Source organism: Bufo bufo, chromosome 4 (genome assembly GCF_905171765.1).
Source record: "Bufo bufo chromosome 4, aBufBuf1.1, whole genome shotgun sequence".
In the NCBI taxonomy this organism is placed as follows: domain Eukaryota; kingdom Metazoa; phylum Chordata; class Amphibia; order Anura; family Bufonidae; genus Bufo; species Bufo bufo.
Window position 1 is genome coordinate 359268877 of NC_053392.1, and position 21480 is coordinate 359290356.

Consider the following 21480-nt stretch of genomic DNA (forward strand, 5'->3'; position numbering starts at 1 on the left):
TGTTCACTTGAAATCAATCTACCTGGACCTTGAACTCCAAGAATTTTTTTTTTTTTTTTATCAAGAAAGAGAGTTAGTTGGCCTAGAGGATATAAAGACAAAGCTCGGGATGCATAACTAAATGTTAATATGGAGGATTAATATCCAAAAGTATTTATGTTCTATTATCTTACAGTGAGTGCCTAAAATAGTAATGCCAGGGTAAGTGCAAACCCATATGACATATGATTGCATAGGAAGCTTGATAAAAGCTCCTTAGGGATTTGAAGTGTTGCATGAGTAAATGTTATTGAACATGTTAGCATATTTAGGATCAGGCTGGGAAGTGAATGTGGTATTTATTTTCTTTTAGAAATATTTTATAATGTAATGTACAGTTTCTTATTTTTTTTTTTTACCAATATCACTAAATCCGTGAAACATCATAAAGGTATGAGATTAGTTTTCTTGACTAGGATAGCATATGAGTGCTAGCTAAACTTGCTATGCTAATTATATTTTACTGGTTTATGTAACAATTCATACATATACTGGAATAAAATAAGGATAAAATAGTAATATTTTAAAACATTAAATACTTCACTGCTAGTTTTGAAATCAGTACTAATTTGTATAATAAAACTGTTAAAATCTGCTAAATTATAAAGCCAGTCAACCAATCACATATATACCAATGTTTGTCAGATAAGCTTTGTCGTCATTATCCAGCATTCAGGAGACAATTCCTTTTGACATTAAAATAATGAACACAAATCCCCCCAGTAGGGCTCATAGAACCAGGACAGAGTAGGTCGCCTATGGTGCTCTCTCTCTCTCTCTCTTCACTGCTGGAGATTAGCTGAATAGAAGTCTATGGGCCCATAGAGTGATATGTGAGCACTTCTCTCTCCTCATTCTGTTCAGTGGGGGTCTCTGGTGACAACAATTAAAACTTTTGATATGTCTCTTTGACAGGCCCTGTTAGTGTAGATTGCTCCTTTAGCCACTCTACAAAATACACAGTTTTGACATAGTCCAATTTTTTTCTAATTGATTCCTTTTCTAACAACTTGTAGCCCTCTTGTTTTTTGTCATATTTTAGATTCATTACATTCAAATTAATTCAATCAACAGAAGAGGGAACTTGATGGATTTTATTAGATTTACTCCTCATTAGACTGATTGGAACGAAGGACTTCTCTCTCAAAAATGTTATATAAAGCAGTATGTGATTATTATTATTATTAAAATTCTTGAAGAAAAGTGAATGGATAAATCTAAGCAAAATGATGCTTCAAGTCAAACACAAAAATGTCTCAAGGAAGAGGCTTTGATCAGTTTTCCTCGAATTGCATGTTTAAAGGGTTTCTACCACCAGAAATACTGTTATGTAGCTGACTGATATAGCGATGTGCTAATGTCAGCACTACATAACAGTATGTTTCTAACATTAGTCCCTGCAGCCGTTTTTGTTAAAAAAGCACTTTTATTATATGCTAATGAGCCTCTAGGTGCTATGTGGGGGTAAAATCAGCACCTAGAGGCTCCGTCCACTCACGCTTTATCCCGCCCAGGTCCCCTGTTCTGCCCGCCCCGCTCCTCTTGATTGATGCCACTGTTCCCTGCATCGTTGGCGAATTCCCGCGCCTGCGCCGTTCACTTCTGTCTTCGGCGCAGGTGCAGTGAGGTAAGGCCGCTCTCCTGATGCCGGTTTCCTCACTGTGACGTAGTCGGCGCAGGCGCAGTGAGGAATCCGGCACCAGGAGCGCATCATTCACTCACTTCGTCTGCGCTGAATACAGAAGTGAACGGTACAGGCGCGGGATTTTGCCAACGATGCAGGGAACAGTGGCATCAATCAAGAGGAGCTGGGCGGGCAGAACAGGGGACCTGGGCTGGATAAAGCGTGAGTAGACGGAGCCTCTAGGTGCTGATTTTACGCCCACATAGCACCTAGAGGCTCATTAGCATATAATAAAAGTGCTTTTTTAACAAAAACAGCTGCAGGGACTAATGTTAGAAACATACTGTTATATAGTGCTGACATTAGCGCATCGCTATATCAGTCAGCTACATAACAGTATTTCTGGTGGTAGAAACCCTTTAACATATTCTTGCAGAATGATGGTATCCAGTTATACAGGTTTCAACACTTCTCAGTGGTGCAGTAACAGAGGCAATAGATTTACATCTCAGGCAGCACCAAATATACATCTAAGGCAACTGTATGCACACATGTCTAATGAAAATCGTTTGGCCTCAACTCTAATACAGTGCACATAATCCCTATAATTTGTCTATACTGCACTACAGTCCGAGGGAGATTATGACTTTTTTTTAACATACTGTATTAGAGTATAGTGTTGCTTTCTCTCTTCTTCTTCTTCTTGCCTTTTTTAATAGTTAAAACACCAAAGTCATATGCAAAATAATGCAAATTACAGAATATGACATCTTTATTTTGAGTCATTGCTTAAGAACTACAGTAAATTCTAGTCTTATGAAATAAAGCAAAATAATTAAGCAATACTATAGAATACAGTGCAGTACGATACCTTTTTTAGAGGGAAGTGAAGGTGCCGTTGCTTTTACTGGGGAAATTGCAGGAGTCATTGGCTGCTTACCAGCTGTGAAGGGTAAAAAAATTAAATCAAGGACTGCAAAATAAAACATATTAAAATATAGGTGTTGGACCCCATTTATCTAGCATTTGCCATGGATAGGTTGAATATTATTGCCTAATATTCCCTTTAAAGATGTTCTCCTCTGAATTTAAGAAAAGGTGATAGTAAGGATTCCTACCAAGCCTCCTTGTTCACTTTCTGTCTTTACTTAAGTGGCAGTGTGCTTGAAGTGAGACAATTGGTTGCTAGAGATACTATGTGCTGGCTAAATATCCCAGCTTCTTACAACCACTAAGTAGTATGGACAGATTATATGGTTCTCATAGACTGCTCTTGGCCTCATGTACCTCCATATACCTCTGATTTTATAAATAGGTACAGTATATCAATGAGTGGATGATGGTTTAGCACAATATGACAGAACAGTGCTTATGGTTCCACAGTAGAGTGTAAGAGACTTGTGCCTCTGCACAGTGTCCTGCATGCAAAGCTGTACATATCAAAGTTTGATTGACATTGTATCATTGTTTTGTAAGTGGGACCATGCCTTGTATTGTTTCACCCTAGATTAGAGTAGACTATGTGGAGTAAAGATGAGATCATTTCTTGAAATTTGTTTCCGTGAATTTTTCAAAACGTTCAATTTGGGTCTAAATAATATGTTCCAAAATTGGTACATAACACTCTGATCTCCTAGGACTTTATTTTTTTTTAGGCTCCTTCTAAAAAGAAAAGACAACTAAGCCTATCTGTTGACTAATACTGGTGGTCTCCCTAATATAAAAAGTACCTTCAATGCCAGTCAGTGAAACAAAGCAGCTTTCTCTTGAGAAACTCAGTGCTTGTATTCTTTAAGAAGGAGAACTGGCAGGCAGGTTTCACTCAGAGAAATACAGTATTACATATAGGTCTCTCTGTTTGGGATTCACCCAAAATGAATCACAAAAAAATTGGGTTCGTTAGAATCCAAATTTTTGAGGAAATCTGGGACAAATATGGAATCAGAAGAATCAATTTGCTTATCTGTAATGTGGAATACTTCATTAAAGGCAATGTAACATGTTAAACAGTTGATAATCTGACTGCTACGTCAAGTTCTGTGTATGCTTTATTAAAACAAGTGTCACATACTGATAAGAGGAAGAAGAATAACTTTTTAAAGCTAAGTTGTTCCACAGTGGAAACACAGTGGAAGTTTGAGGAAACTTTAAAACCTGCAATACTTGTCATATTGTATCAGCTGAACATGTTTTTTCTCAAAGTCAGGTTTACTCTTTATTCTTTGCTATTCTTTCTGGAATAATGCAGTTGCAATGACAGCCACCCTCGAGTCTATCCACATCAATAATGTACAGTATTATTGCTTAAAAGATTCTACTACACATACATACAACCTGCAGGATGAAGGATTTCATACATTAAGCAAAAACGTATTAGTTGTTTGACATTTGTAAAAAGTATTTATAATTGAAAACCCAAACTTAGTCAGTTAGTAACTGTAAGTGAAAACACAAAAACATATTATAATGAATAAAAATAATATCATTAGATTTTAAAATTTTGTCAGATTATTTTTTTTCTATTTGGAAAAGAGAAAATCCAAGTGTGGAAGCATTATCTTTTCAAGTATGCTTTTAATGATTTTACATAAAGACATTATATATCAACAGTAGTATATAGGTACTCGTGCCCAGGGTCATAGTGACAGTAGGTTGGGCATAGATTCAGGTCACAGCCTTAAAGTGGCACTGAGCTTTTAACAGACTTTGCATTAATCAATAGTACAGTGTGTGCATGAACAATAACACTAATTTTGTATGGCATTTATGACTGTACTTGCTTACTGAGACTAGCTGCCTTCCATTGCACACCTAGAAAGTAGATGAAAATCTCCTTCCTAACTGTCTCACAGTCACTCAGAAGCTGCCCTAGGATTATGGAGAACATTATAGAGTGATCTATATGTTTGTGAATGAAGCACTTGTGATGATCTATAGGCTTCCTATGTAGTTGAGCAGTCCTGATTGTCTGTGTATGCCTCCCTACTTCCTTCTTGTTCGCCGCCCCCCATACACTTGCATTGACATTCGTAATATGATACTCCTGCATGGATGAGAAAAAGGCATTTTTCAAAGTGAAAAGCAATTTATGGGAGAAGGCGAGAGTTGGTACACAGTTGATAACAGGAGAACTGGACATTTTTTACTGATAAAGTATATTATGAAGTTTATTGTGATTACTTGTAGTATTGATTTATGCAAAGTTGTGTGAAAAGTTAGTAACCATTTATGGTCCCTTTACACAGACAGGCCAATTATTGAGGATAAGAATCATAGAAATGTCCATTCCTGATAATTGGCCTGTGTGAAAGGTGCAGGCAATCATCAGATTTAGGGTCCATTCACATGTGTGTGTTTTGCGGATCCACAGTTCCGAGGATCCACAAAACACGGACACCGGCAATGTGCGATCCGCATTTTGCGGACCACACATCGCTGGTACTATAATACAATATGCCTAATCTTCTCCGCAATTGCGGACAAGAATAGGACATGTTCTATTTTTTTGGGGAACGGAAATGCAGACCCGGAAGTGCGAGTCCAAATGCTTGTTCATTGTTTTTATGCAGCATATCGTACAATGATCTGCTGCCCAAGAATGATGCTTATGTATGAAGACAAATGATCATTATTGATTGTCCCCATACAGTGGAAGGTGATTGCCCTCATCTCAACTGATGATCAGTTATTTATAGGGAAAATTTAGCTTGTTCCTGATAACTGTCTGAAACTGTGATCCATATAAAAGAACCTTAAGTTCATTATGTAAATACCCTGAAAAGATAGAACGGCTTGTTGGAGCTGTGATTGGCATCCATCTTCCAAGTAACTTAATTTATTCTGTGTGTATTAGACTTGTGTGGACTTAAATATGGTGGACAGTATACAAGTTATCTAGTGTGCTTTGTGATAGTGGCAGACCTCTATAAAAGGTAGCTCCTATGGTAGATTTTGCTTGAGGAACAACAAGTTTATTATAAACATATAAGCAAATTTGTACAACTGCTATGGTTGCAAATTTGTACAACTGCTCCACAATTATTAAGGTAAGAAATTGCAGAATGGTTGCTTTAAACTATATGGAGATTATGCATATTTTTTTTTTTTTTACTTGAGCCAATGTATATCAAATATTATTTACAGAAAAGGAATGACAAAGAAATGTTTCAGATCTATTCATTTTCTTTATTTTTTATTATAGCACTTAAAATGAGCATTCTTTCTGACTTTATATCTAATAATGAATTTCATTAGTCAAAGCCTTTCCAAATCCATCCAACAGTAAGTATCTTATGAGTTTAGTTTTTTTTTTTTATCAAAACAGGAATCAGACATATATCCTCCAATAAAGTTAAAAGAAAAAAGAAAGAAAGGTTGTGAACAAATCTGTTTTTACAAATCTTCCCTTTACAGTTACAACATGTGATTACTTTATTGATATCCCACCAATTGATTATATTGGTAATAAAGTCCATAGTAATGATGGGAAATCCGACATCAACTTGATAGTATTGAATACAAAAATCTTTATTATTTGGCAAACATCTAGGAAATATGTACCTGTATAATGTCATAGATTGATATTAGAACATAGCAGTCATATGCTTACATGTTCAAGGCTACTTTCACACTAGCGGCAGCCTTCTCCGACATGTCGTAGTTTTATTCCGCTCACCTCTTCGGCAAATTTGCCATGCTTCCGCCGATACTCCATCCTACCCCCAATATGGTCAATGGGGCCGGAGTGGACCTCCGGCAGCACGCGTGGATCTGGCAGGCTGCTCACCCGCCGGTACAGCCTACCTGAGAAGGCTGCCGCTAGTCTGGAAGTAGCCTTAATCGATGTGCCCATAGTCATAGCAAAGTTTATTCCTTAAAGATTAATAAAGAATTCTGTCAGACTGGATAAAAAAAAATTAAAACATAAAAAATTAGATGACAAGAAGAAAGTTTTACCCTCTCGGGCTGTGACAAATCAGACATCTGACGGGCAGGTGGTGTCGCCACTGAACGTCAGCAAGGCGAGCCATGGCCCTGTAAGATCTTCTAAAATGGCCAGAGATTTTCCTGGCCTGCCGCAAGAGGTCCTGGACCCCGTGGTATTTGGCAACTAATCGCTGCACGACTAATGGGGGCGCAGGGAAAGAGGTGGTAGCAGTGGAAAAGGAGGAGTCAGCCAAGGAGTAGACGGAGGATGGAGTAGGAGGAGGAGAGGAAGAGGCAGGTCTGTATGCAATCCGTGGTGGTAACACCAAATCCACATGGGAGCCACAGGTTACATGCTTGACGGCCGTCAGAAGGTTCACCCAATGGGCATTAAAGGTTATGTACCTTCCCTGCCCATGTTTGCTAGACCACGTGTCTGTGATCAGGTGGATTTTGGCCCCGACACTGTGTGCCAGAGATATATTCACTTTCCATATAGCTCAGGGATGCCCTTCTGGGAGAAATATTTCCTTCCCGGGACCTTCCATTGCAGTGTGTCAATGGCCACAAATTTTCTAAAGGCCTCCGAGTCCACCAGTTTATATAGCAGTAGTTGGCAGGCTTTGTGATAGTGGCAGACCTCTATAAAAGGTAGCTCCTATGGTAGATTTTGCTTGAGGAACAACAAGTTCATTATAAACATATTAGCAAATTTGTACAACTGCTATGGTTGCAAATTTGTAGAACTGCTCCACAACTATTAAGGTAAGAAATTGCAGAATGGTCGCTTTAAACTATATGGAGATTATGCATAGTTTTTTTTTTTACTTGAGCCAATGTACAGTATATCAAATATTATTTACAGAAAAGGAATGACAAAGAAATGTTTCAAATCAATAGAAATATAGGCTGGCTCACAGTATTTTTGCATTAAAATTTTTATTAATACACTAAATTAAATGACTTGTACCATCATACAACATACATACATGCATACATGTGTAAATATAGGTATATAAGTGCGGAGCTCACGCACAATCCTATATATTCCATAATCCTATATATATAGGATTGTGCGTGAGCTCCGCACTTATATACCTATATTTACACATGTATGCATGTATGTATGTTGTATGATGGTACAAGTCATTTAATTTAGTGTAATAATAAAAATTTTAATGCAAAAATACTGTGAGCCAGCCTATATTTCTATTGATTTGATCTCTTTTTTCAGCTGGTAACTGAAAGGCTGAGCTCCAGTAGTTTGCTGGTGTAGCCTTTTCTTATTTGATAATAGTTCTAAAGAAATGTTTCAGATCTATTCATTTTCTTTATTTTTTATTATAGCACTTAAAATGAGCATTCTTTCTGACTTTATATCTAATAATGAATTTCATTAGTCAAAGCCTTTCCAAATCCATCCAACAGTAAGTATCTTATGAGTTTCCTTTTTTTTTTTTTTTATCAAAACAGGAATCAGACATATATCCTCCAATAAAGTTAAAAGAAAGAAAGGTTGTGAACAGATCTGTTTTTACAAATCTTCCCTTTACAGTTACAACATGTGATTACTTTATTGATAGCCCACCAATTGAATATATTGGTAATACAGTCTATAGTAATGATGGGAAATCCGACATCAACTTGATAGTATTGAATACAAAAATCTTTATTATTTGGCAACATCTAGGAAATATGTACCTGTATAATGTCATAAATTGATATTAGAACATAGCAGTCATATGCTTACATGTTCAAGGCTACTTTCACACTAGCGGCAGCCTTCTCCGACATGTCGTAGTTTTATTCCGCTCACCTCTTCGGCATATTTGCCATGCTGCCGCCGATACTCCGTCCCGCCCCCATTATGGTCAATGGGGCTGGAGTGGACCTCCGGCGGCATGCGTGGATCTGGCAGGCTGTTCACCCGCCGGAACAGCCCACCTGAGAAGGCTGCCGCTAGTGTGGAAGTAGCTTTAATCGATGTGCCCATAGTCATAGCAAAGTTTATTCCTTAAAGATTAAAAAAGAATTCTGTCAGACTGGATAAAAAAAAACAAAAAACAATGAGATGACAAGAAGAAAGTTTTACCCTCTCTTGATAATTTTCAGCACTCTGTCTGAATCATGTAGATCATGTGAAATCTGTATCATCATTAGTGTTGTTAGATGTCAGAATGGTTTTTCATTGTAAAAATGCTGTTTAATTATTATAACTACTGGTATTTTTATTTGCCTTCTGCTCATTGATTTAGTACTAGTGATGGACGAACATCAGCCGGGGCGGTTTGCGAACGCCCCATTAACTTTAATAACAGGCGAACCTGAAAAACCTTCAGGCCATATTTTCAGCCACTAAATACTTACTAGAAGTGCACATATAGTCCCACAACATGGACAGTGACATACCAGAGGGGGATCATTGGCAAAAATTCCCACAAAAAATATGTATTTTAATTAGGGGCCATTTTTATGTGTCTTAAAGGGAAACTCTGCCATGCTGGAGCATAGAAAATTTTTATTTTAGGCCACGGGAGTACAGGCCCCAAAAATTAGGCAGTCACCTGACAGAAAAGAACTTGTGATTATGTGGCTGGAGGTACATTAGGCGGTCACTGGCAAAAATTTTTACTGTAGGCCAGTACAGGCCCCAAAAATTAGGCATTAACCTGACAGAAAAAGTCTTGTAATTATGTGGCTGGAGGTACATTAGGCGGTCACTGGATAACAATTTTACTGTAGGCCTGTAAAGGCCTCAAAATTCAGCATTCACCTGAAAGATAAGAGCAAGTGATTATGTGGCTGGAGGTACATTAGGCAGTCACTAGAATAAAATGTTACTGTAGGCCAGTACAGGCCCCAAAAATTAGGCATTAACCTGACAGAAAAGACCTTGTCATTATGTGGCTGTAGGTACATTAGGCGGTCATTGGATACAAAATTTACTGTAGGCCACTGGAGTACAGGCCCCAAAAATTAGGCATTCACCTGACAGAAAAGAACTTGCGATTATGTGGCTGGAGGTACATTAGGCGGTCACTGGATAAAAATTTTACTGTAGGCTATTGGAATACAGGGCCCAAAAATTAGGCATTCACCAAACAGAAAAGAACTTGTGATTATGTGGCTGGAGGTACATTAGCCGGTTACTGGATACATTTTTTACTGTAGGCCAGTATATGCCCCAAAAATTAGGCATTCACCTGACAGCAAAGGCCTTTTATGCCGCTGTATAAACATAAGACAAGGACCATTCTTTGTTCTGGGTGGTGGGGGATATGTGTGGGCTGCTATGAGGAAATTCAATTACACGTGGTTGTCACAAGTGTTGAATTCCTCAGAGATCCATGCTTCATTCATTTTTAGAAATGTGAGATAGTCTACAGTGTCGTAAGCTAGGCTACAGTGCACTGAACGTCCTTTTGGACAGGACACTCGACAAGGGGCAAGCTAAAAGTTCCATGGCAAATTTTGCCAGCTCTGGCCACAGGTCAAGCCTGCACACCCAGTAGTCCAGGGGTTTCTAGATTCTCAGAGCGTCCACATCGGACGTTAAACCAATGTAGTCGGACACCTGGCGGTCTAGGCGTTCCCTGAGGCAGGATCTGGAGAGCGGCTGTCAATGGGTTGGTTGCAAGAATGATCTCATATCCTAAGTGACCAACACATCTTCAAACCGGCCTCTTCTTGCAGGTGCGGTAGGATTGGTACCCGCACCTGTTTCGCTGTCGGTGTAAATTCCTCTGCCAGCACCTGCATCAGCAGAATGCAGCATCTCTCGCAGCAAGGCCTGTAAATGCTGCATTCTGACAGTCCTCTGTGATGCTGGTAACATGTCCGCCATTTTGTGTTTGTACCGGGGATCTAAGTATGTTGCCACCCAGTATTGGTCCTTGCCCTTTATGCTTTTTATACGGGGGTCCCTTCAAATACTGGAGCATGAAGGCCCCCATTTTCACTAAATTGGAAGCAGTGGAGCACCCTGGCTCCTGCTCATCGTGCAGGATAATGTCGTTCTCGGTCTCTTCCCCCCAGCCACGGACAACACTAGGGATCCCCGAAAAGTTTAAAGTACCTCTTAAAGCCTGCTCTTCTTGCACCTCCTCTGACTCCCCCCAGCCACCATCCTCCTCTGACTCCTCTTCAGACTCCTTCTGACTTGTTTCAGATAGAGTAGCCTTCCCTGGGAATTCATTCAGCATTGCGACCTCCTCATCTTCCAGCTCCTGCTCCTTGACAGCTTGATCAATGACACGACGTAATGCACACTCCAGAAAAAAGGCGTAAGGTACAATGTCACTGATGTCACCCTGGCTGCGACTAACGAGTTTTGTGATCTCATCAAATGGGCGCAGAAGTCTGCATGCGTCGCTCATGACCAGCCACTGGCGCGGTGAAAAGAGACCAAGCTCCCCAGAAACTGTCCTGCTGCATAGATCGAACAGGTAGTCGTTAAGGTCACGTTGCTGCTGGAGCAGCCTATCAAGCATATACAAGGTGGAGTTCCAGCACGTCGGGCTGTGACAAATCAGACATCTGACGGGCAGGTGGTGTCGCCGCTGAACGTCAGCAAGGAGAGCCATGGCCCTGTAAGATCTTCCAAAATGGCCAGAGATTTTCCTGGCCTGCCGCAAGAGGTCCTGGACCCCGTGGTATTTGGCAACTTATCGCTGCACGACTAAGTTCAGGACGTGTGCCATGCACGGCATGTGTGTCATTTTGCCCTGTTTCAGCACGCTCAGCAGATTGGAACCGTTGTCGTAGACCACTTTATCAACTGTCAAATTGAGCGGGAATAGCCACTAATCGGCCTGTGACCGCAGAGCTGAAAGCAGTGCAGGAGCTGTGTGGCTCTTGGCTTTCAGGCACAACAGCCGCAACACAGCATGGCAACGTCTCACCTGGCACGTTGAATAGGTTCTGGGGAGTTTTGGGGGCGCAGGGAAAGAGGTGGTAGCAGTGGAAAAGGAGGAGTCAGCCGAGGAGTAGACGGAGGATGGAGTAGGAGGAGGAGAAAAAGAGGCAGGTCTGCATGCAATCCGTGGCGGTAACACCAAATCCACATGGGAGCCACAGGTTACATGCTCGACGGCTGTCAGAAGGTTCACCCAATGGGCAATAAAAGTTATGTACCTTCCCTGCCCATGTTTGCAAGACCACGTGTCTGTGATCAGATGGATCTTGGCACCGACACTGTATGCCAGAGATATATTCACTTTCCGCTGAATGTGGCCATATAGCTCAGGGATGCCCTTCTGGGAGAAATATTTCCTTCCCGGGACCCTCCATTGCAGTGTGTCAATGGCCACAAATTTTCTAAAGGCCTCCGAGTCCACCAGTTTATATAGCAGTAGTTGGCAGGCTAGCAGTTCCGATAAGCCAGCGGTCAGCCGTTAGGCAAGAGGGTTATCCGGCGTCATCAACTTTTTAAGCTCGAACATTTGGGCCTTCTTCGATGAACGCGACGACGGCACGGTGGAAGGTGGAGTGAAGGACAAATAGGAGGAGAAGAAGAAGGAGAAAAGGAAGGATGTGGAGCGCCAGGAGTGTGAATTTGTGGGTTCTGATGGCGTTTATCCCACTGGGCTAGGTGATGGGAGGCCAGTTGCCTTCTTAAGGCGGTCGTCCCTAGGTGAGTGTTGGGCTTACCACGCCTTATGTGTTGACAGCATAGGCTGCAGATGGCAACACTATTGTCAGCAGCTGACACTTTTATAAAAAGCCCACACTGCGGAGCCATGTGCCAGCATGCTTGGAGCGCCAGAAGTGACCGTGCATGGTGGATGGCTCGCTCCAGATACATTTGCAGTCTGCTTTTTGCCTCCTGTGCCCTGTGAGCTCTGCCTGCTTCTCCTTCTCCTCCCTCCCTGCTGCTCTGTCTCTCCCTCTGAACTCCCCTCCTCTTCCTCTCTTGTGGGCACCCATGTGATGTCCATCGACGCGTCATCATAGTCACCTTCACCACCACTGACATTTGAGATCTCGGAGTAGGCAGCAACAGCGGGGACCTCCCTCCTTGGGCTGATCTGGGTACTGTCTTCAGAGCGTTGGGTTGCGGCCATTGCTACCTCCTCTTACTCATCCGATGTCAATAATAGCTGCGCATCGGTAAGGTCTGGGAATGGATGGGAAAATAATTCCTCTGACTCAAGTGGAGGGGCTATGGTGGTGGTGGTGTCTTTGGGGGTGCACATAGCAGAGAGTGAGGAGGGTGCAGATACAGAGGATAAGGAAGGTGCAGAAGCGGAAGGCTGAATAAGACTCTCAACCAACTCTGGTGCGTCCTTTGACGTAATCGCACGCGCCTTCTCCAACTTCCCACTTAGGCTCTGGCCTGGTGCACCTGCCCGACCCCTACCAGCCCTGTGGAACGGCCTGCCTATTCCTCTGCCTGTCATTTTCAAAATGATCATGTGCCTAAGTCTCTAGAGAAGAGCAGTATTTGTGGAAGCAGGTATATCATAGGCCTCAATCAATATTTGGTGGAAGCAGGTATATTGAACCCCTTAATCAGTATTTTGTGGAAGCAGGTATCTCGCAGGCCTCAATCAATATTTGGTGGAAACAGGTATATCAATCTCCTTAAACAGTATTTTGTGGAAGCAGGTATATCGTAGTCCTCAATCAATATTTGGTTGAAACAGCTATATCAAACCGCTTAATCAATATTTTGTGGAAGCAGGTATATCGCAGGCCTTAATCAATATTTTGTGGAAGTAGATATATCAAACCCCTTAATCAGTAATTTGTGGAAGCAGGTATATCGTATGCCTCAATCAATATTTTGTGGAAGCAGGTATATCATTCCCCTTAATCAGTATTTTGTGGAAGCAGGTGTATCGCAGGCCTCAATCAATATTTGGTGGAAACAGGTATATCGAATCAATTAATCAGTATTTTGTAGAAGCAGGTATATTGCAGGCATTAATCAGTATTTGGTGGAAGCAGGTATATCAATCCCCTTAATCAGTATTTTGTGGAAGCAGATATATCGCAGGCCTCAATGATTTTTTGGTGGAAGCAGGTATATCAAACCCCTTAATCTGTATTTTGTGGAAGCAGGTATATAACACCCCTCAATCAGATTTTTTGGTGGAAACAGGTATATCAAACCCCTTAATTACTATTTTGTGGAAGCAGGTATATCGCTGGCCTCAATCAATATTTGGTGAAAACAGGTATATCAAATCCCTTAATCAGTATTTTGTGGAAGCAGGTATATTGCAGGCATTAATCAGTATTTGGTGGAAGCAAGTATATCAAACCCCTTAATCAGTATTTTGTGAAAGCAGGTATATATCGCAGGCCTAAATAAATATTTGGTATAAACAGGTATATCAAACCCCTTAATTACTATTATGTGGAATCAGGTATATCGCAGGCCTCAATCAATATTTGGTGGAAACAGGTATATCAAACCCCTTAATCAGTATTTGGTGGAACAGGTATCTCGTAGTCCTTAATCGATATTTGGTGGAAGCAGGTATATCAATCCCCTTAATCAGTATTTTGTGGAAGCAGATATATCGCAGGCCTCAATCAATATTTGGTGGAAGCAGGTATATCAAACCCCTTAATCAGTATTTTGTGGAAGCAGTTATATCACACCCCTCAATTATAATTTTTTGCCGCAACAGTTATATCACACCACCCTGTTTATTTGGGGCAACAGGTATATCACAGCCGTCAATCAGTATTTTGTGGAAATAGGTATATCACACCGCTCAATCAGATTTTTTGGGGGCAACAGGTATATCACACCCATTGCAAATAGTTGTTGCAATAGCGCTTGTCCCTCTTTGTAGCTGCAATATCACAGCAGAACCGCACACAACCGCTGAACAATACAAAGGCACTATAATATACTTTCTATGTTAGAAAGTATATTATAAGTATATCACACCCATCAGTATATCATACCTATCGATAGCACACCTATACCAGTGCTTAAAAGGACTTTTGTGGCCCTATTAGTTAGCGTTTGGTGTCCCTTACAGCCTGTCCCTGCTCCACAAAGCAACCTCTCCCTACACTGGCAAAACATAGAATGTAAAATGGCTGCCAGATCGGGTTCTGTTATAGGGTGGGGGTGTGTTCATGTGCTGAAACATCTCAATTGGCTGTCCTGTCCCACCTGATGGATGTGTGATGGGTCAAATTTTGGTGCAATGCAAAAGAATATGGCGCTAACATCACCATATGCTCGCATGTTCGTCGAATCGCAAACACGCAAAATTTGTCGCAAAGCGACTGACGGGCGAACTGCAAGGCCATCTCTATTTACTACTGCCTTAAGGCACATTTTTTTTTCCTAAATTGAGGGCAGACCTGTTTTCACTACTTCAGCTATTTCCTCTTTATAGTGTTTTTATATGATGCTCTTTATATGACGGCCACACAATCAGATTTCCTGATGCAGTTCAGAAAGCCAACACTATTAATGAAAAAACAGGTAATGTTGTATCTTTAGGCCTCATGCACATGGCCATATTTTTTATCCTTGTGCTATCTGTATCTTTTGCAGATAGCACACTGAACTCGATTGGGTTAGGCAGGATTTTGATATTGATTTTCTATCTTCAGGATTCGTCATCAATATCAGATTCGATGGCGGGAATCAGATGTATGAAGCAGTCGCCATGCTCAATGAGAGCTTAGGCTTCTATCTAGGCTATGGGACATATCATTTGTCAGTCACATGGCCTATGCAATGCTCAGTCCCATTCAAGTGAAGCTGCAATACCAAATACAGCCACTATTAAATGGACAGTCCTGTTCTTGGTAAGCTGCGAGAAGGCTCCGGTGAGCACCACAGCTTCCTCAAGCCGCTGATTAACTGAAGTTCCAGTAGTGAGACCTCAGTCTCTCATTTTATGAACTATGTCTAGGATAGGCTATCAATATGAAAATCTAGGAGAACCCCTTTAATTTCTAAGGGGCCATGCACACATCTGTATTTAATTTTTTGTTCTGTGTGACTATTTGGCAAATTATAGAACATGTCCTATTCTGGTCTGCATTGCAAGCAAAAAAAGTGATTTCTATTTGGGAGTGAGAAAAATGTGTGTACACAGAAGGTATGTGCACTTTGCAGATCTGTGGTTTGCATAAATATAGACACAGTCATGTGTTTAAGGTCTCATGATCTCTCTCCTTTTATGATCTACTCCTGATTTTGGCTTCCAGAACTGCATCAGTAAACTGTATGACTGTATTCTAAACATTATACAATTTTCTTCCTTTATGTTGCCACTGCCAGCACCTATAGCTAAATGGGAGTTATCTAATTGAATGGGGGCCCAAGAGGTGGGTTCCCCGATGACTAGACAATAATGACATTTCCAAAGGATATGCAATAAATTCTCTTTGTAATACTCCTTTAAAGCTGGAATCTCATATGTAGTTTTTTTTATGCAGTTTTTGGCACCAAATCCAGAAGTGGATCCTTAAAAGGAAGGGGAAATATGAAGGAAATACTTTTTTTTTTTTTAAGAAAAATTCTTTATTGTTTTTCTGAGCCAAAAATGAGAATTCCATTACATATAGTTTAAAAATAACAGATAATCATACATCAATCCACGTAGTTAACCCCATTATACCCACCCCCCACCCCTTGATTCACTGCTGCGGGATCCAGCCGTCTCCTATTGCTACCCGTGGTCAATACCACAAACAGCCAGGCTCTTTGGAGTGAAAGAAAAGATATCAAAGACCCGCCCCTTCCAGGACTACTCTGTTTTTCTTACCATTCTTCTATAAACATCAATGGTATCCATCCGAGCCCTCTACTCGGAGTAAGTAGGGCAGTTTTTTGTGCCCCAATATTTAAGAATCAAGGCCATTGCGGCCATGAAGCTCTCCAAGGAGATTTTAGTCTGATAGGGCATTAAATCCACATGGGAGAAAAGACCTAATATTGCTTGCATAAAACAGCGGTTCAATTTAATCGTATATCTACTATGTAGTTCTTCATAGATTCTGGTCCAAAATCCATTTATTTCTGGGCAATCCCATAACAAGTGACCTAGACCAGCATTTTCAGCCGAACACTTCCAACACGTATCCCTTCTTTCCCTATATATTTTTGCGAGGAAGGCAGGGGAGCAATACAGGCGACGTACAATCCTAAACTGGATTAATCTGTATTTTTGGGATATTGATGCTTTTTTTATATTTCGATATACTATATCCCAATCAACAGTACTTCCTACACCTAAATCAGCTTCCCATCCTCCCTCGCTTTTAAATGTTGTTGTTTCTCCTAAGCAGTCCTGGAATCTACGATATATTTGTGAAAGAGTGAGTTGTGTATCCCTAAATTTAACCCCTTAAGGAATCAGCCCTATTTCACCTTAAGGACTTGGTCATTTTTTGCAAATCTGACCAGTGTCACTTTAAGTGCTGATAACTTTAAAACGCTTTGACTTATCCAGGCCGTTCTGAGATAGTTTTTTCGTCACATATTGTACTTCATGACACTGCTAAAATTTGGTCAAAAAAGTAAATTTTTTTGCATAAAAAATACCATATTTACCCCAAATTTTGAAAAATTTGCAAATTTCAAAGTTTCAGTTTCTCTACTTCTGTAATACATAGTAATACCCCCAAAAATTGTGATCAATTTACATTCCCCATATGTCTACTTCATGTTTGTAGCATTTTGGGAATGATATTTTAATTTTTGGGGATGTTACAAGGCTTAAAAGTTTAGAAGCAAATCTTGAAATTTTTCAGAAATTTACAAAAACCCAATTTTTAGGGACCACTACAGCTCTGAAGTCACTTTGCGAGGCTTACATAATAGAAACCGACCAAAAATGACCCCATTCTATAAACTACACCCCTCAAGGTATTCAAAACTGATTTTATAAACTTTGTTAACCCTGTAGATGTTGCACAAGAGTTATTGGCAAATGGGGATGAAATTTGAGAATTTCATTTTTTTTGCCTAATTTTCCATTTTAACCCATTTTTTCCACTAACAAAGCAAGGGTTAACAGCCAAACAAGACTGTATCTTTATTGCCCTGACTCTGCCATTTACAGAAACACGAGAAACTACTGTACGGGCACACAGTAGGGCGTAGAAGGAAAGGTGCGCCGTATGGTTTTTGGAAGCCAGATTTTGGTGGACTGTTTTTTGACACCATGTCTCATTTGAAGCCCCCCTGATGCACCCCTAGAGTAGAAACTCCATAAAAGTGACCCCATCTAAGAAACTAAACCCCTCAAGGTATTCAAAACTGATTTTACAAACTTTGTTAACCCTTTAGGTGTTGCACAAGATTTAATGGAAAATAGAGATACAATTTCAAAATTTCACTTTTTTGGCAGATTTTCCATTTTAATATTTTTTTTCCAGTTACAAAGCAAGGGTTAACAGCCAAACAAAACTCATTATTTATGGTCCTGATTCTGTAGTTTACAGAAACACCCCATATGTGGTCGTAAACCGCTGTACGGGCACACGGCAGGGCGCAGAAGGAAAGGAATACCATACGGTTTTTGGAAGGCAGATTTTGCTGGACTGTTTTTTTTGACACCATGTCCCATTTGAAGCCCCCCGATGCACCCCTAGAGTAGAAACTCCAAAAAAGTGACCCCATTTTAGAAACTACGGGATAGGGTGGCAGTTTTGTTGGTACTAGTTTAGGGTACATATGATTTTTGGTTGCTCTATATTACACTTTTTTGTGCGGCAAGGTAACAAGAAATAGCTTTTTTGGAACGTTTTTTTTTTTGTTATTTACAACATTCATCTGACAGGTTAGATCATGTGGTAATTTTATAGAGCAAGTTGTCTCGGACGCGGCGATACCTAATATGTATACAAATTTTTTTTTAATGTAAGTTTTACACAATGATTTCATTTTTAAAACAAAAAAAATGTTTTAGTGTCTCCATAGTCTAAGAGCCATATTTTTTTTCAGTTTTTGGGCGATTATCTTAAGTAGGGTCTCACTTTTTGCGGGATAAGATGACGGTTTGATTGGCACTATTTTGGGGTGCATATGACTTTTTGATCGCTTGCTATTACTCTTTTTGTGAAGTAAGATGATAAAAAATTGCTTTTTTTACACCGTTTTTATTTTTATTTTTTACGGTGGTCACCTGAGGGGTTAGGTCATGTGATATTTTTATAGATCCGGTCGATACTGACGCGGCGATACCTAATATGTATCCTTTTTTTTCTTTATTTAAGTTTTACACAATGATTGAGATGACGGTTTGATTGGTATTATTTTGGCGTACATGCGACTTTTTTGATCACTTTTATTACCTTTTTTGGGAAGTAAGGTGGGCAAAATGTCAATTTCCTAATAGTTTTTTTTAAATTTTTATAGCGTTCACCGTGCGGGGAAAGTAACATGACCGTTTCATAGATCAGGTCATTACGGACGCGGCGATACCAAGCATGTGTAGGGAGTTTTATTTTTTTCATTTTTAATCAGTGATAAATGTGTTTTTTGATTTTTACTTTTTTTTTTCACTTTTTTTCACTTTTTTTTTGGACCCAGACCCACTTGGTTCTTGAAGATACAGTAGGTCTAATGTCTGTAGAATACAGTACAGTACACCATATAGTGTTTTGTACTGTATTTTACTTACACTTTGTCTGAACAGATCTATTCCTTTAGCACAGATCTGTTCAGCACCATGAACAGCAGGATGCCTGAGACAGCGTCCTGTTGCCATGGGAACCTTCCCCGTCTGCTCAGTAGTGGTCAGAACTTCGCAGACGGGGAAGGGTATGGACGGGGCTCTCTGGGGGCTGTCTGGGGGCTCTCTCCCTCTCCATCGGGGGGCTGCAAAGGCACAGCAGCCCCCCGATGGGAGAGGGAGCTCCCTCTTACTGTTAACTTTTTCCATACAGCGGTCCGTACGGACCGCGGTAAGGAAAGGGTAAGACAGCTGACATCTGCACAGATGTCAGCCGTTTATACCAGGGTGTCAGCAATGTGCTGACACCCTGGTATACCCACTGTACACCAACAAATTTTCAAGAGGAGGCGGGCGGGGGATCGCCCCGCACAGCCCCCACCGCCCACAACTCCCCCCCCCCCCCCGCACCACCCGCCGGCAAAAAATCATGCAGGGGTGCAGGGGGTGCAAAATCTTTATTTTAGGGACACTAAAGTTTCAGAAAGCGAAGCAAACTGCAGGTCGATCGCCGATACAGGGGGGGGGGGGGGTCACATGACCCCCCCTGGCGTTGTGATAGGATGCCGGCTGAATGATTTCAGCCGGCATCCCGTTCTGATTAACCCCCGGGGCGCCGGAATCTTCATTTAAAGTTAGGACGTACCGGTACGCCCTGAGTTCCTAAGGACTCGGGAAGTAGGGCGTACCAGTACGCCCTGCGTCCTTAAGGGGTTAAAACAGTAATCCAAGAAGGAATTTGCCCTGGTGATCAAAGAATCTTTATCCTGAGTGTTCGTGTATGCGTGTCTAATTTGTGCATATCTATATCTATCTAGAGAGGTGAAATTTATACCCTTTATTAAATCATCAAAGGGGATAATACTTCCATGTGATATTATTTGGGTTAAACTGTTGATGCCGCGTGAATTCCAATACTTATAATCTTCAATTGTAATTATGCCAAAGTGGAGTAAAAAGTGTGGGGCTGCTTACACCCAATATCTTTTTAGTTTTACTCCAGACCCTATCTAACGTGTCACTGATTAAACACAGTTTTTTTCTTTTTTCCTGGATGCCCAGTCTCCAAAATAGAAAAAATGTCTCCATATGGCCCCTGAAAATCCCTTGACAGGATATTCAGCAGCGTCACAGACTGGTGGTCCCCCCCCCCCCCCCCCGCGTCACCCACCACCTTATCTGAGCTGCAATGTAGTATCCCTGCAGGGATGGGAGGGAAAGGCCACCATCCCTCTCAGAGAGACAGAGATATTTTTGCTTGATCCTGACCCTTCCCCTCCCCCAGATTAGTTCATTTAGCAGTTTATCTAGCAGCCCGAAAAAAGAATCATCAATCCATATCGGACATGCTATCAAGGGGTATAGGGCAATAGGGAGGACCACCATCCTAACCGATGCTATCCTTTCTGCCTGTGACAGAGGCAACTTCTGCCAAGTTCGGATCTTTTCCTTCACCTTACTGATCATGGGGGTTATATTCAGGAGGTTATATCTAGTCAGATCTGCACTAATACTAATGCCCAGATATCGGATAGAATCGGTGAGACCAAGTGGCCTAATAGCTGATACTCCATCAGGGGGAGTTCGAACTAGGGGGAGGAGTTCAGACTTATCCCAGTTCACTTTATAGCCTGATAAGGCCCCATATTCTTCCAAAATATTGATCAAAGGTTGGACGCCCTTCCCTCCCTGCCTCAAAAAAACAAGGATGTCGTCCGCATACAGACAAATTTTATCTTCTTCTCCTCTCCCTCCAAAGCCTATGATCTCTTTAGACTGTCTGATTCTGCATGCAAGAGGCTCTAAGACCAGGGCAAATATCAGAGGTGAAAGGGGACATCCCTGCCTAGTGCCTCGCTGTAGGTGGAACTGTTCTGAATCGATCCCATTTATTTTAACACTAGCCGTGGTCCCAGAGTAGAGCAGCTGTATCCATTTAATGAAATGTTCACCCAAGTTCATTCTGGTCAGGGTTCCCCATAGGAAGGGCCACTCCACCCTGTCAAAGGCTTTCTCGGCATCCAAAGACAGGATGGAGCGGTCCTCCCCGTCCCCGACATATATGTTAAGAAAGGCTCTACGGATATTAGATTGTATATTTCTTTGTGGGATGAACCCCGTCTGATCCGGGTGGATCAGACAGTGTATAACCCCCCTCAACCTATTAGCAAGCAGTTTGGCAAGTATTTTGTAATCGGTAATCGGTAATCTAACGCAGCCTCCAACTCTTCA

General features: G+C 41.1%; 1 protein-coding gene across 1 annotated transcript in view; it reads right to left on the minus strand.

The window, feature by feature from the left end:
* LOC120999212 (titin homolog) overlaps positions 1–21480 on the minus strand; it is a 946165-nt gene that overhangs the window by 832492 nt on the left and 92193 nt on the right. Inside the window, exon 7 of the mRNA XM_040430085.1 lies at positions 2535–2606. Within this exon, the coding sequence (XP_040286019.1) occupies positions 2535–2606 (72 nt within the window). The remainder of the gene's footprint in view (positions 1–2534; positions 2607–21480) is intronic.